Genomic DNA, 24,724 nt, shown 5'->3' with positions numbered 1-24,724 from the left:
GTATCAATATGATATGAGTATGCCAACTATATACTTTATTCACATGTAAAAGTTTTAAAGGAGCATAGTATCTTATCGATGCCATTAATTATCTTTGTCTCGATCTTTTTCAAAATCAAATATCTGTTAGCTTTATCTACTAAATGGCTTCATTCTTAAAACCCCTCTTTACCCTGAAAATTTAATATAATATTTTATTCATATGTTCTTCTATTAAGGCATCAATATGCTATACACTTGCTTCTTTTGAGAATTCTATACATCAGAAAATGTTAATTCATTATTTTTTTTTTTTTTGGGGGGGGGGGGGGGGTGTTGGTTGGCGCGGCACCATAATATACACTCACCGTTTAAAAGCACAAGTGTTGTCTTTGTTACTATATACAATTTGTTGGAATATTCTATTACACAACGAGGGCGAGCACACACTGAAACGTCCCATCCTCTCTACACTCCAAATCGTAGACCTCCATAATTCCATATATATATATATATATATATATATATATATATATATATATATATACTCCTTTGACCTCTGGATCTGCGAAAAATAAGAAAATAATTAATAAAATTACAATATCAATTATCTTTTTGTTTATTGTTCATTACATATTTCTTTTCAAATTTTCATTACATATTTCTTTTCAAATTTTATTTATCACTATATTGATCCTTCAATCTCAGAGTCAGTAAAATTAACTGTGATATCTATTTACTAAAAAACTAAGGCATAAATAAAAATATGATTTGTTTGCAATTAATCACACAACTGTTATGCAATCTAGGCTACTAAACCCTTTAACTTCACAATTTATAGCCCTTTTTAATAACCCAAACACTTTACTTATTTCATCTTCTCATCTTCCTTTTGATTTATAACTCATCACCATATCTGTTCAAAAGTTCAATTTATACCTCATCAAGGTAACAAGATACAATTAAATGTAAAATATAAAGGTTAGGTCAGTTAGACCATAAAATTGATAGAGTAGATTAATTTGCCCCAAATTAGCACTAAAATTGTGTGAAGTTGACATTTTGAAAGGTAAATTACGTTATTGCTCTTAGATAAATTAGTATTTATTAATTAAAATCTTATAAAAATAATAAGTACTTATATTTTTTTCAAATTTAAAAAATAAAATTTTTTTCAAAGAAAATATTTTCAAATAAAATATATCGTTGGAACTGTTGAATATACGTTGAATTTGACGATTTAAGAGAGATAAAAATGAATAAATGGTATTTTTTTATTTTGATTTTTAATAGAAAATTTGTTGTGGTACTTTAGGAGGGAAATCATATAGATGGAGTGGGCAACGGAAAAAGAGTAATGAGATACAGAGCATTAGAAGTATGCAATTAGTCTGTTTAGTTTTGAATTGAACTGAAAAAACTGAGAAACTGAAATGTATTTTATGTAAGTCTCAACCGAATCAAATAGAAATAAATAGGTTTGGTTTAGTTCATTGGTTTTCTTTCAATTTCAAGAAACCAAATAGAATCCAAGATTTCTTCTAGAAACAAAACCTAGTTCTTCCCATTTCAACGATCAAACAAATCAACCTCACAATTAAGCAATTTACAACAAATAATTGCAATTAACAATCTGACAAACTAATGAATCTTCCAATAACAATCAACAAAGCTCAAAGTCAAGCAATTAAAAAAGAAAATAAATAGAAAAAAAATAGATCCATAAAAAACACTGAGAGTCAATCTCTCAAGAGCTCAAATTAGACTCAACGGTGCTCATTTTGCTACGACGAAAGTTGAGAATCACAAAATGGGCATGAAGATAGGTGGGAAGGACTTAACTCGCACAAGGTATGGTTGGGTTAGGCATTTCTAGAGGATGCAACGCGATGCGACTGACGTTGAGGCACAGGTAAGGATGTGATGTAGTCATCGAGACAGAGGCTGTGATATCGAAGCTGGGGCAAAGGCAAGTCCATGTCATCGAGGTAGATATCTATGGCTTAGGAAGGAGGAACAAGAAATTGAGGAAGAAGAACAAGACTCTTGTTAAAAGAGGGGAGTGGGACTAGAATGGACGAAGGAAAATGAAAATTGTGAAAGGTGGAAGGAAAAAAAAATGAAAGGAGAGAGTAGGACTCAAGGCATAAGCAAGCTGGAGAGATGAGATGAGAAGCAGAGGAGGCCTTAGATATCACTATCCAGAATGATAATGTATTGCTAATACAAAATTTCAGTTAGATTATTTTGAATGAATTAACCGAACTAAATCAAAAGCTAAAATTTTTTTAAAATAAATTGAGATCAAAAATATATATTAGGCTCGAATTGAGTTCATTAGCCAGGTTAGAATTATGCGAAAGTCCAGCTTTAATTAAGCTAACTAACAAATGTTGGATCACAGTGGCTGAGTTAGGAGATCTGCTCTTATATTATTATTATGGAATCTATTGAGTGTGTGATGCTTGTATATCTCCACCAGAAAGATTGCACTAGATTTAGGCTAGTCATAAATGTTGTACGAATATTCAATACCTATTCTCAATTTTTTTTTTCCAGGTAACAAATGGAAGTTAGCTTTATAACTTGGCATCCATGCATATCTCCATTACAAGTTAGTAGACTCTGCCAAGTTACTTTAGAGTCTGTAAAATGTGTTATGTGTTTACGTATGTGTTATGGATTTCCTTAGACATGATTATGTGAGTTTAATATAATTCCTCACTTGTGGATATTGTATTTGAGATGGAGAACTACAAGTTGAGATTGAGTATATATGTAAGTTGAGATCATGACACTAACACTGCCTAAAAAGTTTTTGACTCTCATACTTTTTGAAATTTGAATACAATACCTTTCTTAACTATAGAAATATTTTAAAACACTTACAGAAAAAGTCAAGAATTTCGAAACTCTAACTATTTTTAAATGTTCAATTTGAAAAGTGTTTTCACACTTTTATCATTAATACTTTGTTTATCATTTACACATTTTTATGAGATAAAATTCTTAAAACATTTTATTTTTTTTAAGCATTTTAAATCTTATAATGCTATCTACCATCATCATTTTATTTTTAAATATCTTTAAATAATAATAATAATAATAATAATAATAATAATAATAATCTGTAGTAGTATAACTGATCATTACTATGTACCTTTTTAAAACAAAAGTCAAAACGTTTTTATAAGAATAAATTTTTATACAATTATAAATTTATTTATTTATTTATTCAATTTTGAATAATAAAACAATACTCCAAAAAATAGTATTTATAATTTTTCTTCATTTACATAGTTTTTTCAATCTTTTATTTTTATTTTTCAACAAAAATGCAATATATGAAATGTATAATCATAAATTTTAAGGAGAACTAAAAATCTTTTGAAAATTGTTCAAAAAAATTCTAGAATTAATGGAGGGTATTATAAATAACTTAAAATATAAAATTATAATTAGAGTGTCAATAATATAAAATTATAATTAGAGTGTCAATTTCATCACCTTCCATTTTTAGTATTTATTTTTCTATCTATCATCTACTTCACTTTACAAATTTTTAAATAATAATAGAAAAAAGTTTCTCAAATAATAGAGAAACATAAAATTTAAACCAAAATATAGGCATTGAAATAAAAAATATAGTGGGACCAATAAAAAGAAAAGAAAGCTCATAATTCAATCAAAGAGCCACAGATATTTCACACACCTAAAAAACTCTCCTCTTAAAATGAGGAGTGACATGTTACATCAAAATTCCTAAAGATATTTAAAGTACACCTACCCTGGGCTTCTCCACTTAACCTAATTCTCTAATTAGCTTTTGCTTAATACCTTATTGATTAACTTTAATTCAATGACATATTATACTTTTCTTTAGAATTATGACATTTCTTAATTTAAATCCTAGTTAAAAAACTTATTGATTGACTAGATGTGCTAGATATTTTTTCTTTTTTTTTTCTCAATTAATTTTATTGATTTGATTAAATAAATTTTGCATTTTGTCCCTATAGACCATTTTAAATTTTTATCTCAATTGATTCGTAACTTTATATAAAGATCAAATGAGCCTAATTTTTTAAATAAAATAAAATAAAAATTTTTCTAATCAATTTTTATATTTTATAGTAATAATAAATTTTAAATAAAATATTTAATACTTTATTTTTAAAATTAAAAAATATATATATTTATTATTTTAATTTGTTAATAAAAATTGAGTTTTAGTTGTGGAATAATTAGCATATAAATTTAAAAGTAATTTATATAGACGGAGCTAAAAAATTTAAGGACAAAATGGAGAACCTCATAAGTTCCTACTAAACAAACTTAGAACGCAATCTAATCGATGCGGATTACGTAATCAGCAGTCTAAACTATAGCTACTGGGGGCAACCAGAACAAGATCAAGACTCGAACAATCAACTCAGAGTCAACCCACTATAACTCAGCCCGAGTCGGACCCAAATAAAAAGTAAAGCTAAGCCACAAGATTAAAGAATGAATGATGGATACTTACCCATCTTTTCTGCTCACTTTTTGTCCCGGAAAATGACGTCATCTGCAATATCCATCAGCGGCTGCAAGCATTCCGGCGAGAATTTCCTCGCAAAAAAGTATGAATAACTTGAATTCGACTGCCTTAATCTGTACACTAACTCCGGTGAAATCTCCTCCCCCTGGTACAAATATGGGTGCCCATCGAAGCTTCCAGTCCAATTCACATTCGTCAGCGTGTAATGGCTGCAACCTCTCGGATCCGCCATTGATAGAAGAGTAGGGAAGTAGTGCTCTTCTGGGTAACAAGAATCTAAGTTCAAGCAAGGAAGTTTAAACTTTCTCCACAGTTTCTTATCTTTAAGAAGAAGAACGGCGTGCCGTTTTGCTAAGACGAAGAACTGAGATCCCACCTTGAATTTCTCGAATGGTACTTCCGGTAACATGGCGTTCTCTCCTCTAGCATTGTACCGATCCTGCAAATTGGGATCTTCAGAGAGGATTTCAATGAAGCTTTTATGCCGCGATTGGGCTGCAAAAGCTGCTCGGAAATTGCTGGTGGTGCCGAAGAGAGAACCGTACATATACTTGAAGGAATGGAGAGGAATACAATGCTGAGATACAAGAGCAAAATAAAAGTTTAAAGGGTCATCAAGAATGGCACGAGCAAGAAGCCTACGCTCGGCAGAAATCAAAGATGAAGATCCTCGTTCAGTTCTTTTGCTTGGAATGAATTGGGTTTTGAAAATCACAGAATCAGGGATTGAAACTTGTGCAAATGGGTCTGCGTGGACATAGATATTGAAGAGATGAGTATTGCCATGGAAGAAGCGTTCCCATAGAGGAGCAAAGGTGAGATCAGAGTTGGTAAGAAAAAGGAAAGCAATTTTTGGGGTGGGATTTTTGGTGGCTAAATGTGAGATCTTTTTGCTAGGCTCAAGAGCTTTTCTAAACAGAGATAAATCATCAAGTTCTTCATCGATGGAGATTTGGGGAGGAAGGATTTGGTAGATGAGGAGAAGAGAAAGCAAAAGAGTAAAGGAGTAGAGTATTGGGGATGAGAAGAACATCATCAATTTGATCAAAGGGATGATATATTATTATCAGAACAAAATTGCTTCAAGTTTTATCAGACACAGAGTTCGATACTTTCGGCTTTAGTTTGGATTGGATGTTGAAAAAGATAAGGCTAAAAATTTATATTAGAGAAAAAAAACACAGAATACATTTAAGAATGCAGATGATGCCATGCTCTAGCAAGTTGAGGATTTCTAGTACCTTTAATTGCTACACTTCAGGTATGGCGTCCAAAAATCAATTATAACCGAAAAAATAATTAAATCGTTTTAATTTAATTTTTCAATTTGATTTTTTTAGTTTGATTTAATTTTATTTAATTTGGTTGATATTTGTAAAAGTTTTTTTTTTGGTTTGATTTCATTATTTTTATTAAAAAATAAATAATTGATCGATTTTACAAATTATGATTTTTTTTTTAATTTTATGTACTTTTGTATAATATAATGTGTAATTTATAAAATTTATAATATGTATAAATAATAAAAATATAGAAATTAAAAAGATTAAATGAAAAGGGCCCAAATCAATAAATTAAATCAAATTAAATAAAAGTTTTTAATTTAAATTGATTCGCTTAAATTCTTACTTTAGTTTAATTTAATTATTATTATTATTATTATTATTATTATTTAACTTAATTTTTCAGTTATTTTTTATTTAATTTGTTTCAAAATTAAACTAATTGATTACACACCTCTAACACAAAAATTGTTATACATAAATTAATTATAAAAAATTTAAAATATTTTTAATTAAAAAAAATAAATTATTTAATTTAATAATAAAAAGTTAAATAAATTATTTAATTTAATTCTTTACGAAGTAGAAAATACTATTAAGAAATAATTTTATCATTTTTTATATATAAATTTAAAAACATATGCCACCTTATTATAAAAATAAAATTTTAATAATGCAATAAATAAAAAATAGAAGGTAAACTTTTTTATTAATATCTTAATTTATAGTGATTTTAATATATCTAATTAATTAGTATGAAATTATTGAATGCGTTAATTATATATTTTTAAATTTTGATTAAATCTAAAATTCATAATCTCATAAATTATTTTGATATATAATATACGTATTTATATATATACACATTTAATTTATAAGATGTGAAAAGTGAGAATCGGTGTTGAGTCTTTCATTCTAATAATATGAAGAAAATTTTTATTTTTATAATTAAAATATAAAAAGAGAGAAGCCTATATTATTATATGACCTTTAAAAAAAATTTTCTAAATGGCATGATTGTGGAAGAAGTAGGAGTGAGAGAGAAGTAAAGGATGTGAGGGCATAGGACTATGAGAAAGTGGATGCTTTTATGGTATTGGTGGTAGGGACTACATAATGCTCTATGTTTAAATAAAAAAGGCATTAAAAAATAAAAATAAAATAAAATAAAATAAAAAAGGAGAAAAGAAGAAAGTTGGAAGAAGAAGACGAAGAAGAAGAAGAAGAAGATAAGGGAAGTGGGACAAGAACCATAATTTTCCATTGCGAGTCACTCGTTCCCATAGAATAAAATTTTGGCGTTAAATTTATAAAATTTACAATTGTTATAAATGTTTAATTTAATGAATTTATATAATCTCACTTGTTAATGTATTGATAAAATTAATTGAATTGAAGAATATTTTTAAAATAAAATATACAATTTTTCATCCATTAAAATGAAAGATTTTATATAATTCTGGTCAATTCTTTGTTTTGATAAATTAATCTAAATGGATAATACAACAACACAATACAATTAAAATTTTAATCTCAAATTAATTAAAATTAACTTGCATTTATAAAATTCATAGATTCTAACTTACATTTTTCAGCTAAATACTAAATTTTGAATAAATGTATGGATTCTCTAAATTCTCTTACCAAATCCGTCTCACCAAACATTGAATTTGATATTTAATATAAGTTTTTTTATAATGATATTTAATTTATTTTAGTATAACATTAAATATCAAAATTAATTTCTCTTTTACCATAAACTACAAAGCAATCTTATTGCCAATATTTAAGTTAGTCACTTCTCCATCGCCTCTTCTTTCCTTTATAAGTCATTTAGAGTGGTGATTCATAATTATTTTTATCGATAATTATTTTTTTATATTTATTTTATATTTTTTTAATAATTTTTTTTAAAATATATATATGATTATCCTCAAATTTATTTTTATTTATAAATTTGATTTTTGTCTTTTCATTTAAGAGGATGTATAGTCTCATCTTTTATGAAGATTTGATATTTTCTTTATTAAGAGCATTAATTATTTCCTCTATTGCAAATATTTATTATTTTCTCTATTGCAAGAATTTATTTTTTTTTCTTTTTTATAATAAAATTGTTAAGTGTTTTATTTTGTTATTTAGATAGGAGAAAATACAAATTTTCTCCTTATAAAAATATCAAAATTTGATAATTTTCATATTTAACTGATAAAAAGACTGTAGAATTAAATAATAATAAATTATCATTAAGTGAAATATATTTCGTGTCAAATGGTCAACTCAAATGCTCAATCAACATGATTAAGTCTTCAAATCAAAATAATTACACTTATATTTTATATCTATAATTTATCTATAATTTTTTTATGCAAATTATAGTAGTATAAAATTTTATACTTCAAATTTATACTGTCTCTATTTAGTAAAAACACTTTTTTTTTTACAAAAAAAGAAAATCTCTCTTTACTCTTCTTTCTCTATCAATAATTTTATTTATGTCTTCTTTTTTTCAACGAAAATGATATTTTTACTTTATTTCTTAGCTTTTTTTCCTCTTCATGATTTTTATTAGTTTATTTTTCTCCTAATCCTCTTTATATGAATTTCTTTCTCTTTAAATAAGAGCTTTTAATTCCTGGAAAATGAATAAACTATATTTTTTTATTCAAATTTTGCTATTCAATTTATTTTTTTTTTAAATTGAAAAAGTTTATAATGAAAAATGTCATAATTCCAATGTCAAGTCAAATTGTATAATTTCTAATAATATAAAAGAACAATTTTTTATTATTGTATTTTCAATTTAAGAAATAATTTTATTATAGATATTACGTGATTATTTATGAATAAAATTATTATTTTTTTAAATCTAATTTCATATCAAATTGCTTTAAGCTGTAGATAATTAAATGCATAAATAGTTAAATTAGGTGACATGGGATAGGATATAATAACTATTAATTAAATATTAATAAACCACAATAGCCCTATATTAACTAAATAATATGGTTTAAATCTCTTAAATTAATTAGCTTATTCAAAATTATTATTATTGTTAATATTAATTGTAACAACATGATTTTTTTATATAAATATATATATATAGAAAATATTTAAAAAATTAGACTATTAATTTATTACTATTTTATTCATGGTATTAAATTAGTATTTTCATAATAATGATATTTTTTACTTTATAAATGTTATTTTTATATGTATTATTATTACTATTATTCCAAATCGTTTTTTGTAATATTGTCATTATTAAAGATAAATTAAAGTTAATTAAGATTAAATTAAAATAATAATAATTAAATTTCTTTAGAGTATTATTATTTTTATTATTACTAAAGTTCTATTAAATTTAAATATAAAAAAAGAATTTTGGACCTAATTATAAATATTTAAAAAGTTTAGAAACTAATAGGGTAATTAAAAGTAAAAAAAAAAATTCAAAACGCAGCAGTGGCCCCTCGCCTCCCCAACCCCTCTTTTCTCTCTCCCCTATCCCACTCTCCCCCTCACTTTCTCCTTCTCGTTCTCCCTCCGCCCAACCAGCATCAGCACTGGTGAGACATTGGCAGGTTTCCCCCATGCTAGGATGCACCAGATAGCGGCAGCACACGACAGTAGGCAAGAGAGAGAGAGAGAGAGAGAGAGAGAGAGAGAGAGACAGGAACTTCTCGGCCAAAACTCGGCTGTTCTGGCCTGTGCCTGGTGACCCCACTAGCTCCAATCGACTCCCCCATGAGTCTAGCTTCACCACCAGCAGCCACCAGAATCACGCAAATCAAGGAGAGAGAAAATGAGTGTCTTTCAAGCTTTTCGACCACTTTTTCAGCTATCTGACCGTCTAATCAGAATCTAAGACCACCGATGGACTTAGAGCAATGAAACCTTTGAGATGGGACTGACCCCACTCGATCGGATACCTTTTGAAAAAGGCGATCATCGGACGGTCTAGATCGCTTTGTGAGATTTTCAGGCTTTTTAAATTCTCAAATATTTAAAATAATTTTATGATAATTATTTATAATTTTTAGACTTTATTTAGGTATGATTAGATCAATGATAGCTCACCAAGTTTTAGGCTAGATCCGACTGCCCTGCAGCCCGTCCCAGAACATAGTCAATATTACAATTAATTCTAGCATTTTTAGACATTCCGGATGCATTTTAAGTGTTAGATTTGGCATAGGAAAACCCGAACTTTAGGTTATTCATTTTTGCATAATACCAGATTTAGAATAAAATTAATAAAATATTCGTGTATAGTTAGAAAATTGTTATTCCTTCTGCAATAGCCTTATAATATTGTTAAGGACAGCGGGGTATAATTTTAGAATTTGTAAAGCTAGTTTGGATTATTTTTGCTGAGTATTAATTTTAAGGATTATAGATAAATTATCTGAATGCTTGAGTTTAATCTGGTTTGGAGGGCCCAAGAGGGGCCATGTGGTGTTGTTAAAATGTGGACTTGAGGCTTGTGATATTATAAGTGTTGTTTGAGCCACATTGTAGGTTGGGTAGGTCCTAAGTACAGAAAAAACTCTGACGAATTTTTGACATAAATTATGATTTCTTTGCCTCTTTAAATTCTTGATCTGAGTTAGCACTAAAAAATTCATAATATAATTGTTTAGGTGATCAGGGTCAGCTATCTTTCTTCATCCAGCCGCCACAGTAGTCTTAAGTGATATGTGAGTAGATATTGATTTTATTTATAATTTCAATATTATTATACATTCAAGGTATGCTCATGTATTCACTCATAAATATATGTATATAGCTATTATTAGGCACGCCTTGTGTTGCATTCTTATTTGATGGAATTGATATGGGTATCGCCTTAGGGTAATTTGGAGGTGTGTGAGTGTGTCAGCGTCCATGTGGTGTGATATTGGATATAGGTAGGATGGGTATATCAGCTAGAGCTAGTCTCGCTAGGGCCAGATCCTTTTTGGCTGACCCTCACATTTAGATTATTAAGAGAAAGTCCAGCTCGAGTTGACCTCACTGGCAGCCATTGGATTAAGAGAGTTGTATAGGGAATCAGCCCCCATATATATACATATATTGATATGAAATATGGATGTGTGAATGCTCAAAATTATTCTTTGTGTGAATATTATTTGAATTTGGTTGGATATATTGGTATATGTTGCATTTTATCCTTAGGGATATATTAGCCTTAGATAGTTATAGAAATTATATTTAAAATTAATAACTTACTCTATAAGTCAAACGCTTATTCTTGTTCATCCTATTTTTCTAGGTTACAGGAGCATCTCCTTCTTGTGATTAACCTGTTTCCTTCCTCACAGGTCTCTTAGCAGTAATATCAGTATTTCATAGTATTAATTAAAAATCTAGAGCTCTGCATGTGCTAGAAGTATTTTATTTAGTTTGAGACCGTAATAGTTTATTTATTTCAAAATTGTAAACCTATTATTTATGCATGTGTGGATATATGGGATGGATATTTATTCTGAATGAGGGAGCTGAGCTCCCATTTAATTGAATTGCTATGTTGAGGATTGTGATGACGAGCTAAGCTCCCTAAATTAATATATTTTGTGATTATAGGTTAGGTGAACTAAAAACTCCCTATTGGATAGTCCAATTTATGGTCAAACTATGTTCATTTGTCTTCTTAAAATTGGACTATAATGATGAGCCTTAGGTTTGGGCTTGAAATAGTTAGGCAAACTATGAACTTTGGAGCCTTATGCTGACCCAAGTCCTAGTACTAGTCCAGCCCATAATTTGGGCCATGACAAAGTTGGTATTAGAGCATAGGCTCTAGATTCATGGGAAAGTGTGTACCTAGAATTGTCACATGCAGAGCATAGAATCCTATTTCATCTTCTTCTGTAATTCCTTATTTCTAGATTCTACGTTATTCCTTAGATAGCGTAAGAGTGCTTCAATTTAGTTATACGTTATTCCTTGGATAGTGTAAGAGTGCTTTAGTTTAGTGTCTCAGTTTTCATGGAGTACATGGTGATGTGAACTAGAGTTAACAGACGTGTTAAGGTCTGCCATGCAAATATGTACTCCAAGGAATGCTATGTTTTTATCAGTATGGGGCTAATGATGTGCCTATCTAATGTAAGGCACGAGTACTTAAAAGTGAGTTATGATAGCATAGCTGCCTTAGATGGGAGTGAGGTACCACTATTGGCAGTTGTCAGTGGATAGCCCAATTAGAGTAAGTTGTGGTATCAATAGGTTAAGGAGAGATAAGAGGTTGGGAAACCTGGTCTATTGGGACATACCGTAGTAACTATGCAATATTCTTGATATTTGTGTTATAAGCTACAGATTATAGTATCAACATGAGATTATTGTGTAGAGCTGCGTGTTTCCCTGTGGTTGTCACACCTTACCCCTCCATAAAGCATAACATGATCCCATAGTATACCTAATGAATTACCAAACTTGGCCTACTGATAACTCATTAAATACGCTATAAGGGATTTTAAACCTTTTCTTATTTCTTTTTACAGTGGTGAGCACTTTTGACAGGTGTAAAATTTTTTTATCTGAAGTGAACCAATTAACAAATCTGAAGTAGCAATAATTTCTGTAAAAATTTTGGCAGAGTGCCATCTGTATTTTGAGTAAAACAGTTCTTCAAAAACCTGTAAAAAAGTACTTCCAATATATTTTTTTTAATCCCAAACTCCAATAACAGTTCAACACAATAAATTTCTCAACATTTATTAACTCAAGTCAACAATAATTTTCCAGTGTTTCCAAAAGCTGAGATAAGAGAAATATGTCACAATATTTTCACAGGCCCAAATAATTTACAAATTAAGTTTACAACTGCTCAAGACCAGTATAATATATACATACAGAGCACATACATTACAACAAAAACTATAAAAATATTGTATACTCAATATACCCGGCGAACTCTCAAAATGTAGCACAAGCAGCCTACTCTGCTGCTCTGTCCGTTTGTCTACCTGCGACAGCAATGAAAAAGCTATCGCTGAGCCAAGTCTTAGTGGTGCACAATATTAAGAAAATACAATTTAAAACCATAAACCATAAATCATATGAACTGTGGATACTTAAAATCATAGTTGAATTCAAAAGACAGTGAATGTCATAAAGAATTAAACTCCATTTCACAATATCACAATAAATATCAATAAATCACACACGCAGCTAAATCATGATTCCATAGTCCAATTCATCGCAAAAGCAGATGGCTAGTGAGGAATAACATAGCTAGCTAGCAATTATATGAGTACTCATCCTATTCGTCCTCAACTGACACACACCTCAACACTTCAGTCAGAGAGGGAATTCAAAACCAATTCGTCCCACTAAACAAGCTAGCGAGGAATTCAATCAAATATACATGATAGCTATGGTTTCAAACCATTTGCAATATTTTTCAAGCAATAAGTATCCATCAAATATCATTCAAACAAATTTTTCATAATTTAAACAATAACATACAAATTGTCATAATTTATTTCAATTAAAAATTCAAAAGAAATAACTGTTGTGCACAAACCTCTGAAGAGTAACCTCTTGGCCCTGACTTAGTGTTTCCTTCCCCTTCCCTGAGTCTTTGCTAACTAAAACACACAATTTAAAGTGTTTCAGTACTCATTTAAATTATCTCTAACAATAAGGTTCAATAATTAATTTATTTAATACTATTGCTTTCCTTAGTCAACCTATAATGTTGACCTTTAATGCACTCTAGCGGAATAAATTTTAATGTTACCAATATATCACATTTTATAGTCCTCTAGTGTTGATACATGTTACCAAATTCATTTTTAAGTGTATTGCATTTTATTGCAATTTATCGAATTTCGGTATGCTATTTTGACCTAACCAGATGACCTAGTTCCCTCGATTTTCGATTTCTGGTCCGACTTACAAACTTGTAGGTCTATGTCATAGTGAACTTTTGCCAAAAATTTTAGGTCATTTGGAGTTTACTAGACCAAGTTATGGTCATTTTACTATTGCTGGTCAGATTGCACTAAAATGGTAAACTTAGATCATTTTTAGGTCATTTCCGGTTTTGGCAGTTTTTATACCCGAATTTGTGCAAGCATTTTGACTTGTTTATGGTCATTTCTGGGTTTTGGTGTCTTCATAAGAGTTGTAGCTCTATTTCTAAACTGTCCATGGCATAAATTTCAGGTCAATTGGACCAGTTTTGAGTGAGTTATGACCAAAACACTGACTGCTGTCCAAATGGTCAATTTTCAGGTTTTCAAAGTCACTAATCCGGATTTGGTCAATTCTCAAGTCACTTTCTGGATAGAATTTAGGTAGGCTTTCTTCATGAAAGTTGGCACATTTTGTGCCTAGTTTCACCACCAATTGGCCTCATACCAATTGGAGTTACACACTTAGGGTTATAGGCTTATTTGCACACTGCCCTCTACATGCCTCTCAAACACCAAATCAAACACATATTTACCAACTACATCTTCACTTCCCCAAACCAATATGCATTTGGCACTAACCATAACCAATCATTACTTTACATTATAGGTCAACTTGGACAGAATATAACAATTTCACAATACACCAAATGCAATCATAATTCATAAAGTCCAAACCCAACAATATATACACATAAACACTCCTAACCATAACATATAATTTCACTAATAAATTACATACATACTTAGCAACTTTAAAATCACATTTTATCAAATAATCTTCATGAATTCAAGCATTCCTCATGACCTTCTCAAGGCTGCCAAAATGCTCCAATTTACCAAAGTTTCCCATACTTTCTTCAACTTCAAGATCAATTGCTCAATCACCACATACACTTAATACACATTGGCTATAACATCTTATAACATTAATCAACATACTTTCCCATCATTTACATGTAAAAACAAGCTAAATATTTTAACTTTCATGGCTACCAAAATGGTACATCACCAATAATTCATCAAACCTCAAAACTTCTTCCATAAATCAACTCACCACAACATCAACTCAAAGTTTAACAAGGAAAGGATGAAGAAATGGCCACTTACCTCTTATGGACTTCCTCAAAACTCCACCAAATTCCTTCTTTCTTGTTCTCTAAGTGCTGCCCAAGGTGTGGTGGTTAAGTTTAATGAAGGCACTTGAGGTTTTTATGGTTTAATCATGGTGGATTAAAGCTTGGTGTGTGGACGGCAATGGAGGTTTTCATGTGACATGAGATTCGGCCAAAGTGAAGGTGATGAGGAAGAAGAAGAGAAATGGTTCTACACCTTAGGTGTCCCAAATGCAATTTTAGTGGAGCACTAATTAAATTATAATAGTTGTTTATTCAAAGTTTTCAAATTTTGCAAGTTTGCCTCATTACTTCCACTATTTACATTATGTACTATATTTTTATTTTTCATGATATTTTTAAAGTGTAATACTACTTATTTTTAATGGACATTGAGGTCAAAAGTCAACTCGGAGTGTCAATTAATCACAATGCCCCTATGCGGTTTTATTCTCGATTTTTCGGTAACACCGAGTTTTGTCGGTTTCTTGATTTCTCATTTTTCTTTGTACTAATTAATTAATTTTTCTTTGACATTTCCTATGTCATTTATACTTCAATAGATGTTTAGTTAAGTCTTAAAAATATTTTTCAGGGTTTCCTACGGTCTAGGGCTAGTCAATGGTCTACGCCGTAACTTCCCGGTGCGGTCACCCATCGCTACGGTTTTCGGCTCATTTAACTTGGTCACATTTTATTGCTATTATTTTTCCTTTGTTTTTTTTTTGTACTTTCCTCTATTGTATTTTAATATTTTATATCTCCTCACTAATATTTAAGTATAATTCCAGGCATCCTAGCTGTCCGAACAGACACTGGTCACTGAAACAGTAGAACGCACTATCGAATATAGGTGTGTTACAATTCTTCCCCCTCTTAAAATAAATTTCGTCTTGAAATTTTATCTGGTTTTAATCTCTGAACAGCTGTGGGTGCTATCTCCTTATGTCCTCTTCACGTTCTCAAGTAGCTTCTTGGCCTGAATGATGGTTCCACAAAACTTTAACCAGGTGTATCTATTTATTCCCCAGCTACTTCACCTCATATGCCAGAATCTCTATAGGTTCTTCTTCATATGAAAGGTCTGGATTTACCTCAATCTCTTCAACTGATAGAACATGAGATGGGTCAGATCTGTACCTCCTTAAAATGGACACATAGAAGACACTGTGTATCCTTTCTAGCTTTGGAGGTAATGCCAACCGATATGCTAAAGGACCCACCTTTTCTAGAACCTCATATGGTCCGATAAAACAAGGACTCGGTTTCTCCTTTCTGCCAAATCTCATAATCCTCTTCCAAGGAGAAACTTTGAGGAATACCTTATCACCCACTGCATATTCAATATCTCTTCTTTTTAAATCAATATAGGACTTCTGACGGTCTGATACAGCCTTGAGTCGATCTCTGATCAATCTGATCTTTTCCTCTGTCTACTGAATAATTTCTGGCCCAATCATCTTCCTTTCACCTACTTCATCCCAACATAGGGGAGTTCTGCACTTTCTGCCATACAAAGCTTCATATGGAGGCATCCCAATGCTTGATTGGTAGCTGTTGTTATAAGCAAACTCAATCAAAAGCAAGTGTGTATCCCAACTACCTTCAAACTCAATCAAACAAGCTCGTAGCATATCCTCCAAGATCTGAATTATCCTCTCAGACTAGCCATCTGTCTGTGGGTGGAATGCCGTGCTGAAGTTCAATCTAGTTCCTAGGTCTCTTTGAAGACTACTCTAGAAACTAGAAGTGAACCTAGGATCTCTGTTAAATACAATCGATACTGGCACTCCATGCAGTCTTACAATCTCATCTATGTACAATCTGGTCAATCTCTCCAGGCTATAGTCCATCTGGACTGGCAAAAAGTGAGCAGACTTGGTTAGTTTATCAACTATAACCCATACTGCATCATGACACTTCTGTGTCCTCGAAAGTCTCATCACAAAATCCACAGTTATTCTCTCCCATTTCCATTCTGGTACTGGTAGTGGATGTAACAAACCAGCTGGTACTTGATGCTCTGCCTTTACTTGCTGACAAGTTAGGCATTTGGAGACAAAATCAGCTACATCCCTTTTCATACCCATCCACTAGTAATGCTCTTTTTGCCCTCTGTACATTTTAGTTCCACCAGGGTGCATAGCAAAAGGAGACTCATGTGCTTCCTTCATAATGATCCGTCTCAATTCCACATCATTAGGAATGCACATTCTGCCCTGATGTAGCAATAAACTATCATTTCTCATAGAAAATTCAGGTTTCTTGCCCTGCTGGACTTCTTTCAGTAGCTTCTGATATTTTTCATCATTCTGAGCAGCCATTCTGATCTGATCAATCAACACTGGCTGTACATGCCATACAACTATTGTCTGTCCCTCATCATCAGTCTCCAAACTGGCATGTTGTGCTTTCAACTCATGTACCATGGACAAAGGAGAAACTCTGAGACTTGCCATAGTTTTGCTACTTAAGGCGTCAACCACCACATTTTCTTTCCCTGGCTGATAGTCTATTAAGCAATCATAGTCTTTAATTAATTATAACCATCTCCTCTGCCTCAAGTTCAATTCCTTCTGAGCGCCCAAATACTTCAAGCTCTTGTGATCTGTGTAAATGTAGCATTTCTCCCCATACAAGTAGTGTCTCCAGATCTTCAGAGCAAAAACAAAAGCTGCTAGCTCCAAGTCATTTGTTAGTTAGTTCCTCTTGTGCGGTTTCAGCTGGCGTGATGCATAAGCAATGACATTCTGATCTTGCATTAGTACACAGCCTAACCCATTGTGAGAAACATCACTATAAACTGTGTATTCTTTACCCGGTGTAGGTAAAGTAAGGACTGGAGCTTCAGTCAAACACCTCTTCAACTCATCAAAACTCTGCTGATATTTATCTGTCCACTGAAATTTTACATCTTTCCGAAGCAGCTTGGTCAGTGGATAAGCTAACATAGAAAACCCTTTCACAAATCGACGGTAATATCCAGCTAAACCCAAAAAACTAAGAATTTCTGTAATATTCCTAGGTGGCTTCTAATTAATGATAGCTTTTACCTTGCTGGAATCTACCTTGATCCCTTCAGCTGATACAACATGTCCCAAGAAAGAGATTTCTTTTAGCCAAAATTCACATTTTGACAATTTGGCATATAGTTGTTTCTCCCTTAAGGTCTGTAGTACAATCCGTAGATGTCTGTCATGCTCCTCTGTATTCCTTAAATATATCAAAATATCATCAATAAACACCACCACAAATTGGTCGAGATATGGTCTGAAGATAGTGTTCATCAGATCCATAAAAGCAGCTAGAGCATTAGTTAACCAGAAACTCATAGTGGCCATATCAAGTTCTGAAAGCAGTTTTTGGAATACTCTGCTCTTGCACTTTCAACTGATAATAACCCGTTCGCAAATCAATTTTGGAGAACAAAGCTGCACCCTTCAACTGATCAAACAGATCATCAATGCAAGGCAATGGATATCTATTCTTTATTGCCACCTTCTTCAACTATCGGTAGTCAATACATAAGCAGAAAGTGCCATCTTTCTTCTTAACAAACAATACTAGCACTCTCCATGGTGACACACTAGGGCGGATGAAGCCCTTTTCAAGTAGTTCTTGTAACTGTACTTTCAACTCCTTCAACTCTACTGATGCCATTCTGTATGGTGTTATGGAGATTGGATCCACACCAGGCATAACATTAATCTCAAACTGCACTTCTCTTTCCGGAGGTAATCCTGGCAATTCATCAGGAAACACATCTGGAAAGTCATATACTGTAGGGATGTCCCTCAATGTTGGACTCCCCACTTGGGTGTCTACCACATGCGCCAAGTATGCTTCACACCCCTTTCTGATCATTTTTCTGGCTAGTGCAGCCGAAACGATGTTTGATGGCAATAGCTGCCTCTCCCCGTTATTACCACATCACTATACTGAGGGAGACCAAAAGTGACTGTCTTCAGTCTACAATCAATCATGGCGTGATGCCTGGCTAACCAATCCATGCCCAAGATGATATCATAATCTCTGAAGGGCATTTCAATGAGATCAGACAGAAAAGTATGTCCTTGGATCACCAAAGGACACTCCCTATACATTCTATTGACCCTGACCTCTTGTCCTAGTGGACTTGTTACTAGCACCTCAAAGTCCATTTTCACACATGGAACAGCAATGCAATCAATGATGCCAGTACTTACATAGGAATGGGTAGAACCCGGATCAAATAACACAAACACATCTTGATTAAAAGTTGAGAAGGTACCAACCACAATATCAGATGTCTCAGCCTCTTCTCTCTATCTTATTACGTAGACTCTGACTGGAGCACTGCCTTACTCTGATTGATTCACTATGCCTTGGCTGCCTACTGGACTACCTCTACCCCTGCCTCTACCTTTGCTAGGTGGTTGTGAACCTCTGGTGGCAGGATTTTGATTTGACCCTTCTGTAGTAGTAGGAGGTGGCCCAACTCTACAGGCACTGGTGCAGTCTTTGGCAAAGTATCATGTGCCTCCACAGTTATAATAGGCTCCTGCGGCCTTATAGCATACCCCACCATGATTTCTTCCACAAGTTTCACATTGGCGGGGAGGGTAGGAACTTCTGGTAGTTTGCTGACCAGATGGAGGAGGTCTCTGTCCTGAAAATCTTCCCCTAGAGACTTTTTACCACCCCTGTTGTGTCCCCCAAAGTTCTTCCTCTTCCCAGTAGGACCACTCAAACTCTAATCTACTGGCTTCCCCTCTTTCTCTTTTTCTGTCTTTTCTGATTTCTTTTTCTCTGGGGCCGCTTCTGACTCAATTCTTTCTAATTCCAGTGCTTGAGAAATGAGCTCAGAGAAGTTAGTATGTTTGAATCCGACCACCTGTAATCTGATACTAGGCTTCAAGCCGGTTTCAAACCTCTTACATCTTTCCTTGCTGGTTGAAAGGAGACTTCCTGCATAGTGGCTCAGGTGGAAAAACTCCCTTTCATATTCTGCCACTAATCTACTTCCCTGTTTCAGACTTAAGAACTCTTGTAGCTTTTGGTCCACATAGGCATCTGGGACATATTTTTGTCTGAACTCCCGCAAAAAGTCATCCGAGGTTAGTACTAGAGGTTCCACCAAATTATGAGGAATGGTTTTCTACCAGTCATATGCGTCTCCTTGTAGTAATGACACTGAATACTTAAATCTCAGCTCTTCCGTGTAGTGCAGTTTCTTGAATACCCAATCCATTCTCTCTAACCATTGTTTTGCCTCTAGTGGATCTACTATCCCCTTGAACTCAGTAGCCCCATATTTAATCAGCTTGTCATACTGCCTAGCTGAAGACTGTGGTTGTACCACTGGTGACTGCAGTGGGACTTGGGTAGGCATGTTGCCAGCCATATGTTGGAACATTGCAGCCATCTACTGAGCAAACTGAGCAAGAAACTGCGGTACTGAGGGGACTGGTGCGGCTGATCCACTCACATTGCGAAAGGGCTGGGGCTTCCTCTTGCACCTCAGCCTCTATTGATTGATCGACTAAATGGTCCCCTTCTTCCATAGTCAATTAAAGGATATTACACCTCCTGAAGAAATAACACAAGGATATTTCCTCCCGTTAGTGCATATTTATAATGTAATGTACTGTATGTATCAAACAATGACATTGAGCAGTTGTACTATGAAGAAAGAATATTCAAATTACAGGTCAAAACAGAATTTAAAAACTAGCTCTGATACCACTAAAACATGTCACACCTTACCCCTCTGTAATGCATAATATGATCCTGTAGTATACCTAATGAATTACTAAACTTCGCCTACTGATAACTCATTAAATACGCTACAAGGGATTTTAAACCTTTTCTTATTTCTTTTTACAGTGGTGAGCACTTTTGACAGGTGTAAAATTATTTAATCTAAAGTGAACCAATTAACGAATCTGAAGTAGCAATAATTTCTGTAAATTTTTTGGCAGAGTGCCATCTGTATTTTGAATAAAACAGTTCTTCAAAAACCTGTAAAAAAGCACTTCCAATATATTTTTTTTAATCCCAAACTCCAATAATAGTTCAACACAATAAATTTCTCAACATTTGTCAACTCAATTCAATAACAATTTTTCAGTGTTTCCAAAAGCTGAGATAAGAGAAATATGTTACAATATTTTTACAGGCCCAAATAATTTAAAATTTTAGTTTATAACTGCTCAAGACCAGTATAATTTATACATACAGAGCACATACATTGCAACAAAAACTACAAAAATATGGTATACTCAATATACCCGACGAAATCTCAAAATGTAGCACAAGCAGCCTACTTTGTTGCTTTGTCCGTTTGTCTACCTACGACAGCAATGAAAAAGCTATCGCTGAGCCAATATCTCAGTGGTGTACAATATTAAGAAAATACAATTTAAAACCATAAACCATAAATCATGTGAACTATGGATACTTAAAATCATAGTTGAATTCAAAAGACAGTGAATGTCATAAAGAATTAAACTCTATTTCACAATATCACAATAAATATCAATAAATCACACACGCAGCTAAATCATGATTCCATAGTCCAATTCATCTCAAAAGCTGATGGCTAGTGAGAAATAACATAGCTAGCTAGCAATTATATGAGTACTCAACCTATTCATCCTCAACTGACACACACCTCAACACTTCAGTCAGAGAGGGAATTCAAAGTCAATTCATTTCACTATACAAGCTAGCGAGTAATTCAATCAAATATACATGATAGCTGTGGTTTCAAACCATTTGCAATATTTTTCAAGCAATAATTATCCATCAAATATCATTCAAACAAATTTTTCACAATTTAAATAATAACATACAAATTGTCATAATTTGTGACACCCCTTACCCGTCTACAGTGTAGCCGAGCAAGATATGCCACACAGTGCATCGAAACACCATATTTTAATTCAATCATTTTTATTCTTCCTAATTTATTTATTTTTTTTCATAATTATGAAGTACAATTTGTGAAATATAATGCATTTCAGTCATTTATTGAAATCATAAATTTATTTGAGGTTCCGCAAATTTTATAGAAAATCCGGCATAGTACCGGCTAAAAATGGAGAAAACAGTTCTTCGGAACCTGTGAAAAACACTTCCAATATTTTCACTCAATCCCAAACTCCACTTCATCAATAAAATCTCAATATATTTTTTTTTTCAACAACATTTCCATTTCTCAATCATTCATCTCATATGATAATCATGTAAAAGTCATAAATAAATATTCATTTTTTCATTCATAAACACAATTTCCACTATTTACATTAATACCAAAATACATTACATAAGTTTCAATTACATATGAGAAAATAAAAGTTAATTATAAAATACCCAAAATGAAACCTAGTATCCTACCAATGCACTAACGTCGGTGAGGTAACACGGACACTATGCAGAGCTGCAGAAGGTCTCACCCAGTCTATGGTCTACTGGGCTCTCGGTCGGTCTCTCCTGAACCTATGCGTGGCAAAAGCAACGCGCTAAGCAATAATGCTTAGTGGTGCCAATAATAAAATAAAAAGAAATAACATAAAATAAATATGCAGTGTATGTCCTGATATCTTATGCAGACAATTTTTCGATCATTATTGGTAATCATATTTATTTTGTACTTGTTATATTCATAATTTCATTAAATTTATTTACTTTCATTTTTGGTTGCCCAAGTAACCTATACTGGATGACTGGACTGGATAAACGGGTAAACTGGCACTGGGTATCAAGTACCTCGGGCCGTCACACCATCGGTCACATATGTATCTCGATGTGCAATCGAGCGGCTAATAAATTTGTAATAACATTAGGCACAAGGCCAAGTATCAACATAGTGTCAGAATGGCTAAAAGCCATAAAATCACAGAATGACATAATGCCATGTGCAGTACTGCTAACTGAACCCTGTTGGCATGTCAAGCTATCCAAACTAATCTTGTTAGGTATACTAGGGCATTCCACACTTTTAAGTTTCACAATTTTTGGAATTTAAGTTTTTAGTGTTACTATTCCATTCATTGGTCAACAAAAAATGTTGACTTTTGCATTGGCAATAGGTACATTGGTTTTAATATCATTAACATACCACATTTTTCATTCAAAATTTGTTGGTATTGGTTGCCAATACCATTTCTAAGCTTAATGTTAGTTGGGCAGAATTTTCACTTTTTATGCCTTGTCTTTACTGTTCCATTGGTCAATTTTTTAGTGGGAATTTGGCAAACTGATCAACATGAAAGTTGTTCCTTACTTTGTCTAGTTGCATTTTATTTTTTGAATCACTCCATTTGGAGTTTTGTAGCTGAAGTAATGGTCCAAAAACCACAATTGGCCGGATTGAAATTCTGTCAAGAATTTCTGGACTGACCATATCTACAGTGCAATGAATAGTGATTGCAACTCACCTTTTGAATATGTTTTGGTCATAATTTGGGTTAGGTTTCTTCATGAAAGTTGTTGGTCTATATCTCAGCTTATTGCTGGTAAAATTTCAGATCAATTGGACCTTTCTACACTGATTTATGGCTAAATGACCAAATACTATTCATTTGGTCATTTTGCCTAGGCAGACTGCAGGTCACCCGGATTAGGGCAAGCTTTTGGTGCACTTGGTTTGGTTTTATGGGCATGGTTTCTTCATCAAAGTTGTGCCATTATGTGTCTAGTTTCATTTCCAATTGGTCTTGCACCAATTGAACCTCTACAATTCAAGTTATTGCTACCCAAACCTGCTGGACTCATGCCCAGCCCTCCAGGTCACCAAGGGCAGCTTGCCTAACCTCAATTTTATTATCCTAAATCACTTCAATTCCTCCTCACATATAGTCAAATGGTCACTAATTGACCATTACAATTTTCATATACCATTATATGAGAAAAACCTAATTTTGTTCAAGTCTCCAATTTTTCTAGTTCTATATATACATTTCACTTGCACTTAAATGGCTAAACACTCATCTCATGTTAAGGCAGCTCACATACCATTTTGTTTCAAGGAAATTCATGAAACCCTTAACATCCATAAGCTGCAAAAATTGTATAGATAAATACACATAAATTATATTATGTTTTTATGACAATTTTCACTTGACTCATGCCCTTAAACATGAATTAAGCAAGAAAAGGAGGAGATTGGACACTAACCTTGTGAGCAGAATTTTTCCACTCAAAATTCCTTCACTTTCTTTGGCTTTCTTGACAGCCAAACACTTGCTCAAGATGTAGAGACAAATTTTATTGAAGTGGACTTAGGGTTTTAAGTGAGATTTGGGTGGGTTATAAAGCTTTGGTAAGCTTTCAATGGTGGAATGGGTATTGAGTTTGAGAGATACGGGTGAATTTTTGTGAAGGTGATGGCTGCTGAGTTTTTTGAGTTTTTGCTGTGTTCTTATCTACATTTTATTAGTTAATTTAAGTGTTGATTAAATATGATTGGTGGGTAAGTGTTTAATGACATCATATAATGTCATAATTGGTATTTTCTTCCATTTTCTTTTCTTCTCTTCTCTACTCATTTTCAATTTAATTTTTAGCATTATTTATTCACATTTTATGTCATAATAATTATTTACTTAACTGGACAAGTCGGCCAAAAATCACCTCTAAAGGCGAAATGACCAAAATGCCCTCCGTTTGGCTTAACAGACCAAAATTGTCTGTACCGATTGAAAATTTTTCCTAAGCATTTTCTTAGCATTCTAATGCCATAAAAACCTCAATGACCCTTCTCTGGAGTGCTAAAAATTATTTTATGAATTTTCCCCCGGGTCTAGGGCTCCTAGTTGGAGAACCGCAACTTCCCACTGGGTTACCCATCGCTAGGGCACCGGCTCATTCAACTTAGTTGTATTTTATTTCTAAAATTTT

General features: G+C 32.7%; 1 protein-coding gene across 2 annotated transcripts; it reads right to left on the bottom strand.

Annotated features, from left to right (window-relative positions):
• Positions 1-333: 333 nt before the first annotated feature.
• On the bottom strand, positions 334-5,744 carry LOC110654744 (glycosyltransferase BC10). 2 transcript variants are annotated; one of them, XM_058135722.1, is made up of 3 exons: positions 4,505-5,743; positions 527-544; positions 334-490 (listed from the first exon to the last, which is right to left on the bottom strand). In XM_058135722.1, the coding sequence occupies exon 1, from the start codon at positions 5,553-5,555 to the stop codon at positions 4,518-4,520; it is 1,038 nt and encodes a 345-aa protein (XP_057991705.1). In that variant the 5' UTR covers positions 5,556-5,743; the 3' UTR covers positions 334-490; positions 527-544; positions 4,505-4,517. The 2 variants fall into 2 exon arrangements, with proteins under 2 accessions (XP_057991705.1, XP_021666531.1); XM_021810839.2 differs by having other exon boundaries at positions 334-544; positions 4,505-5,744.
• Between the last annotated feature and the right edge of the window lie 18,980 nt (positions 5,745-24,724).

This window comes from Hevea brasiliensis, chromosome 14 (genome assembly GCF_030052815.1).
Source record: "Hevea brasiliensis isolate MT/VB/25A 57/8 chromosome 14, ASM3005281v1, whole genome shotgun sequence".
Lineage (NCBI taxonomy): Eukaryota > Viridiplantae > Streptophyta > Magnoliopsida > Malpighiales > Euphorbiaceae > Hevea > Hevea brasiliensis.
Note: the sequence above shows the minus strand (reverse complement) of the source record. Positions and strands in the feature narration are given on the sequence as shown.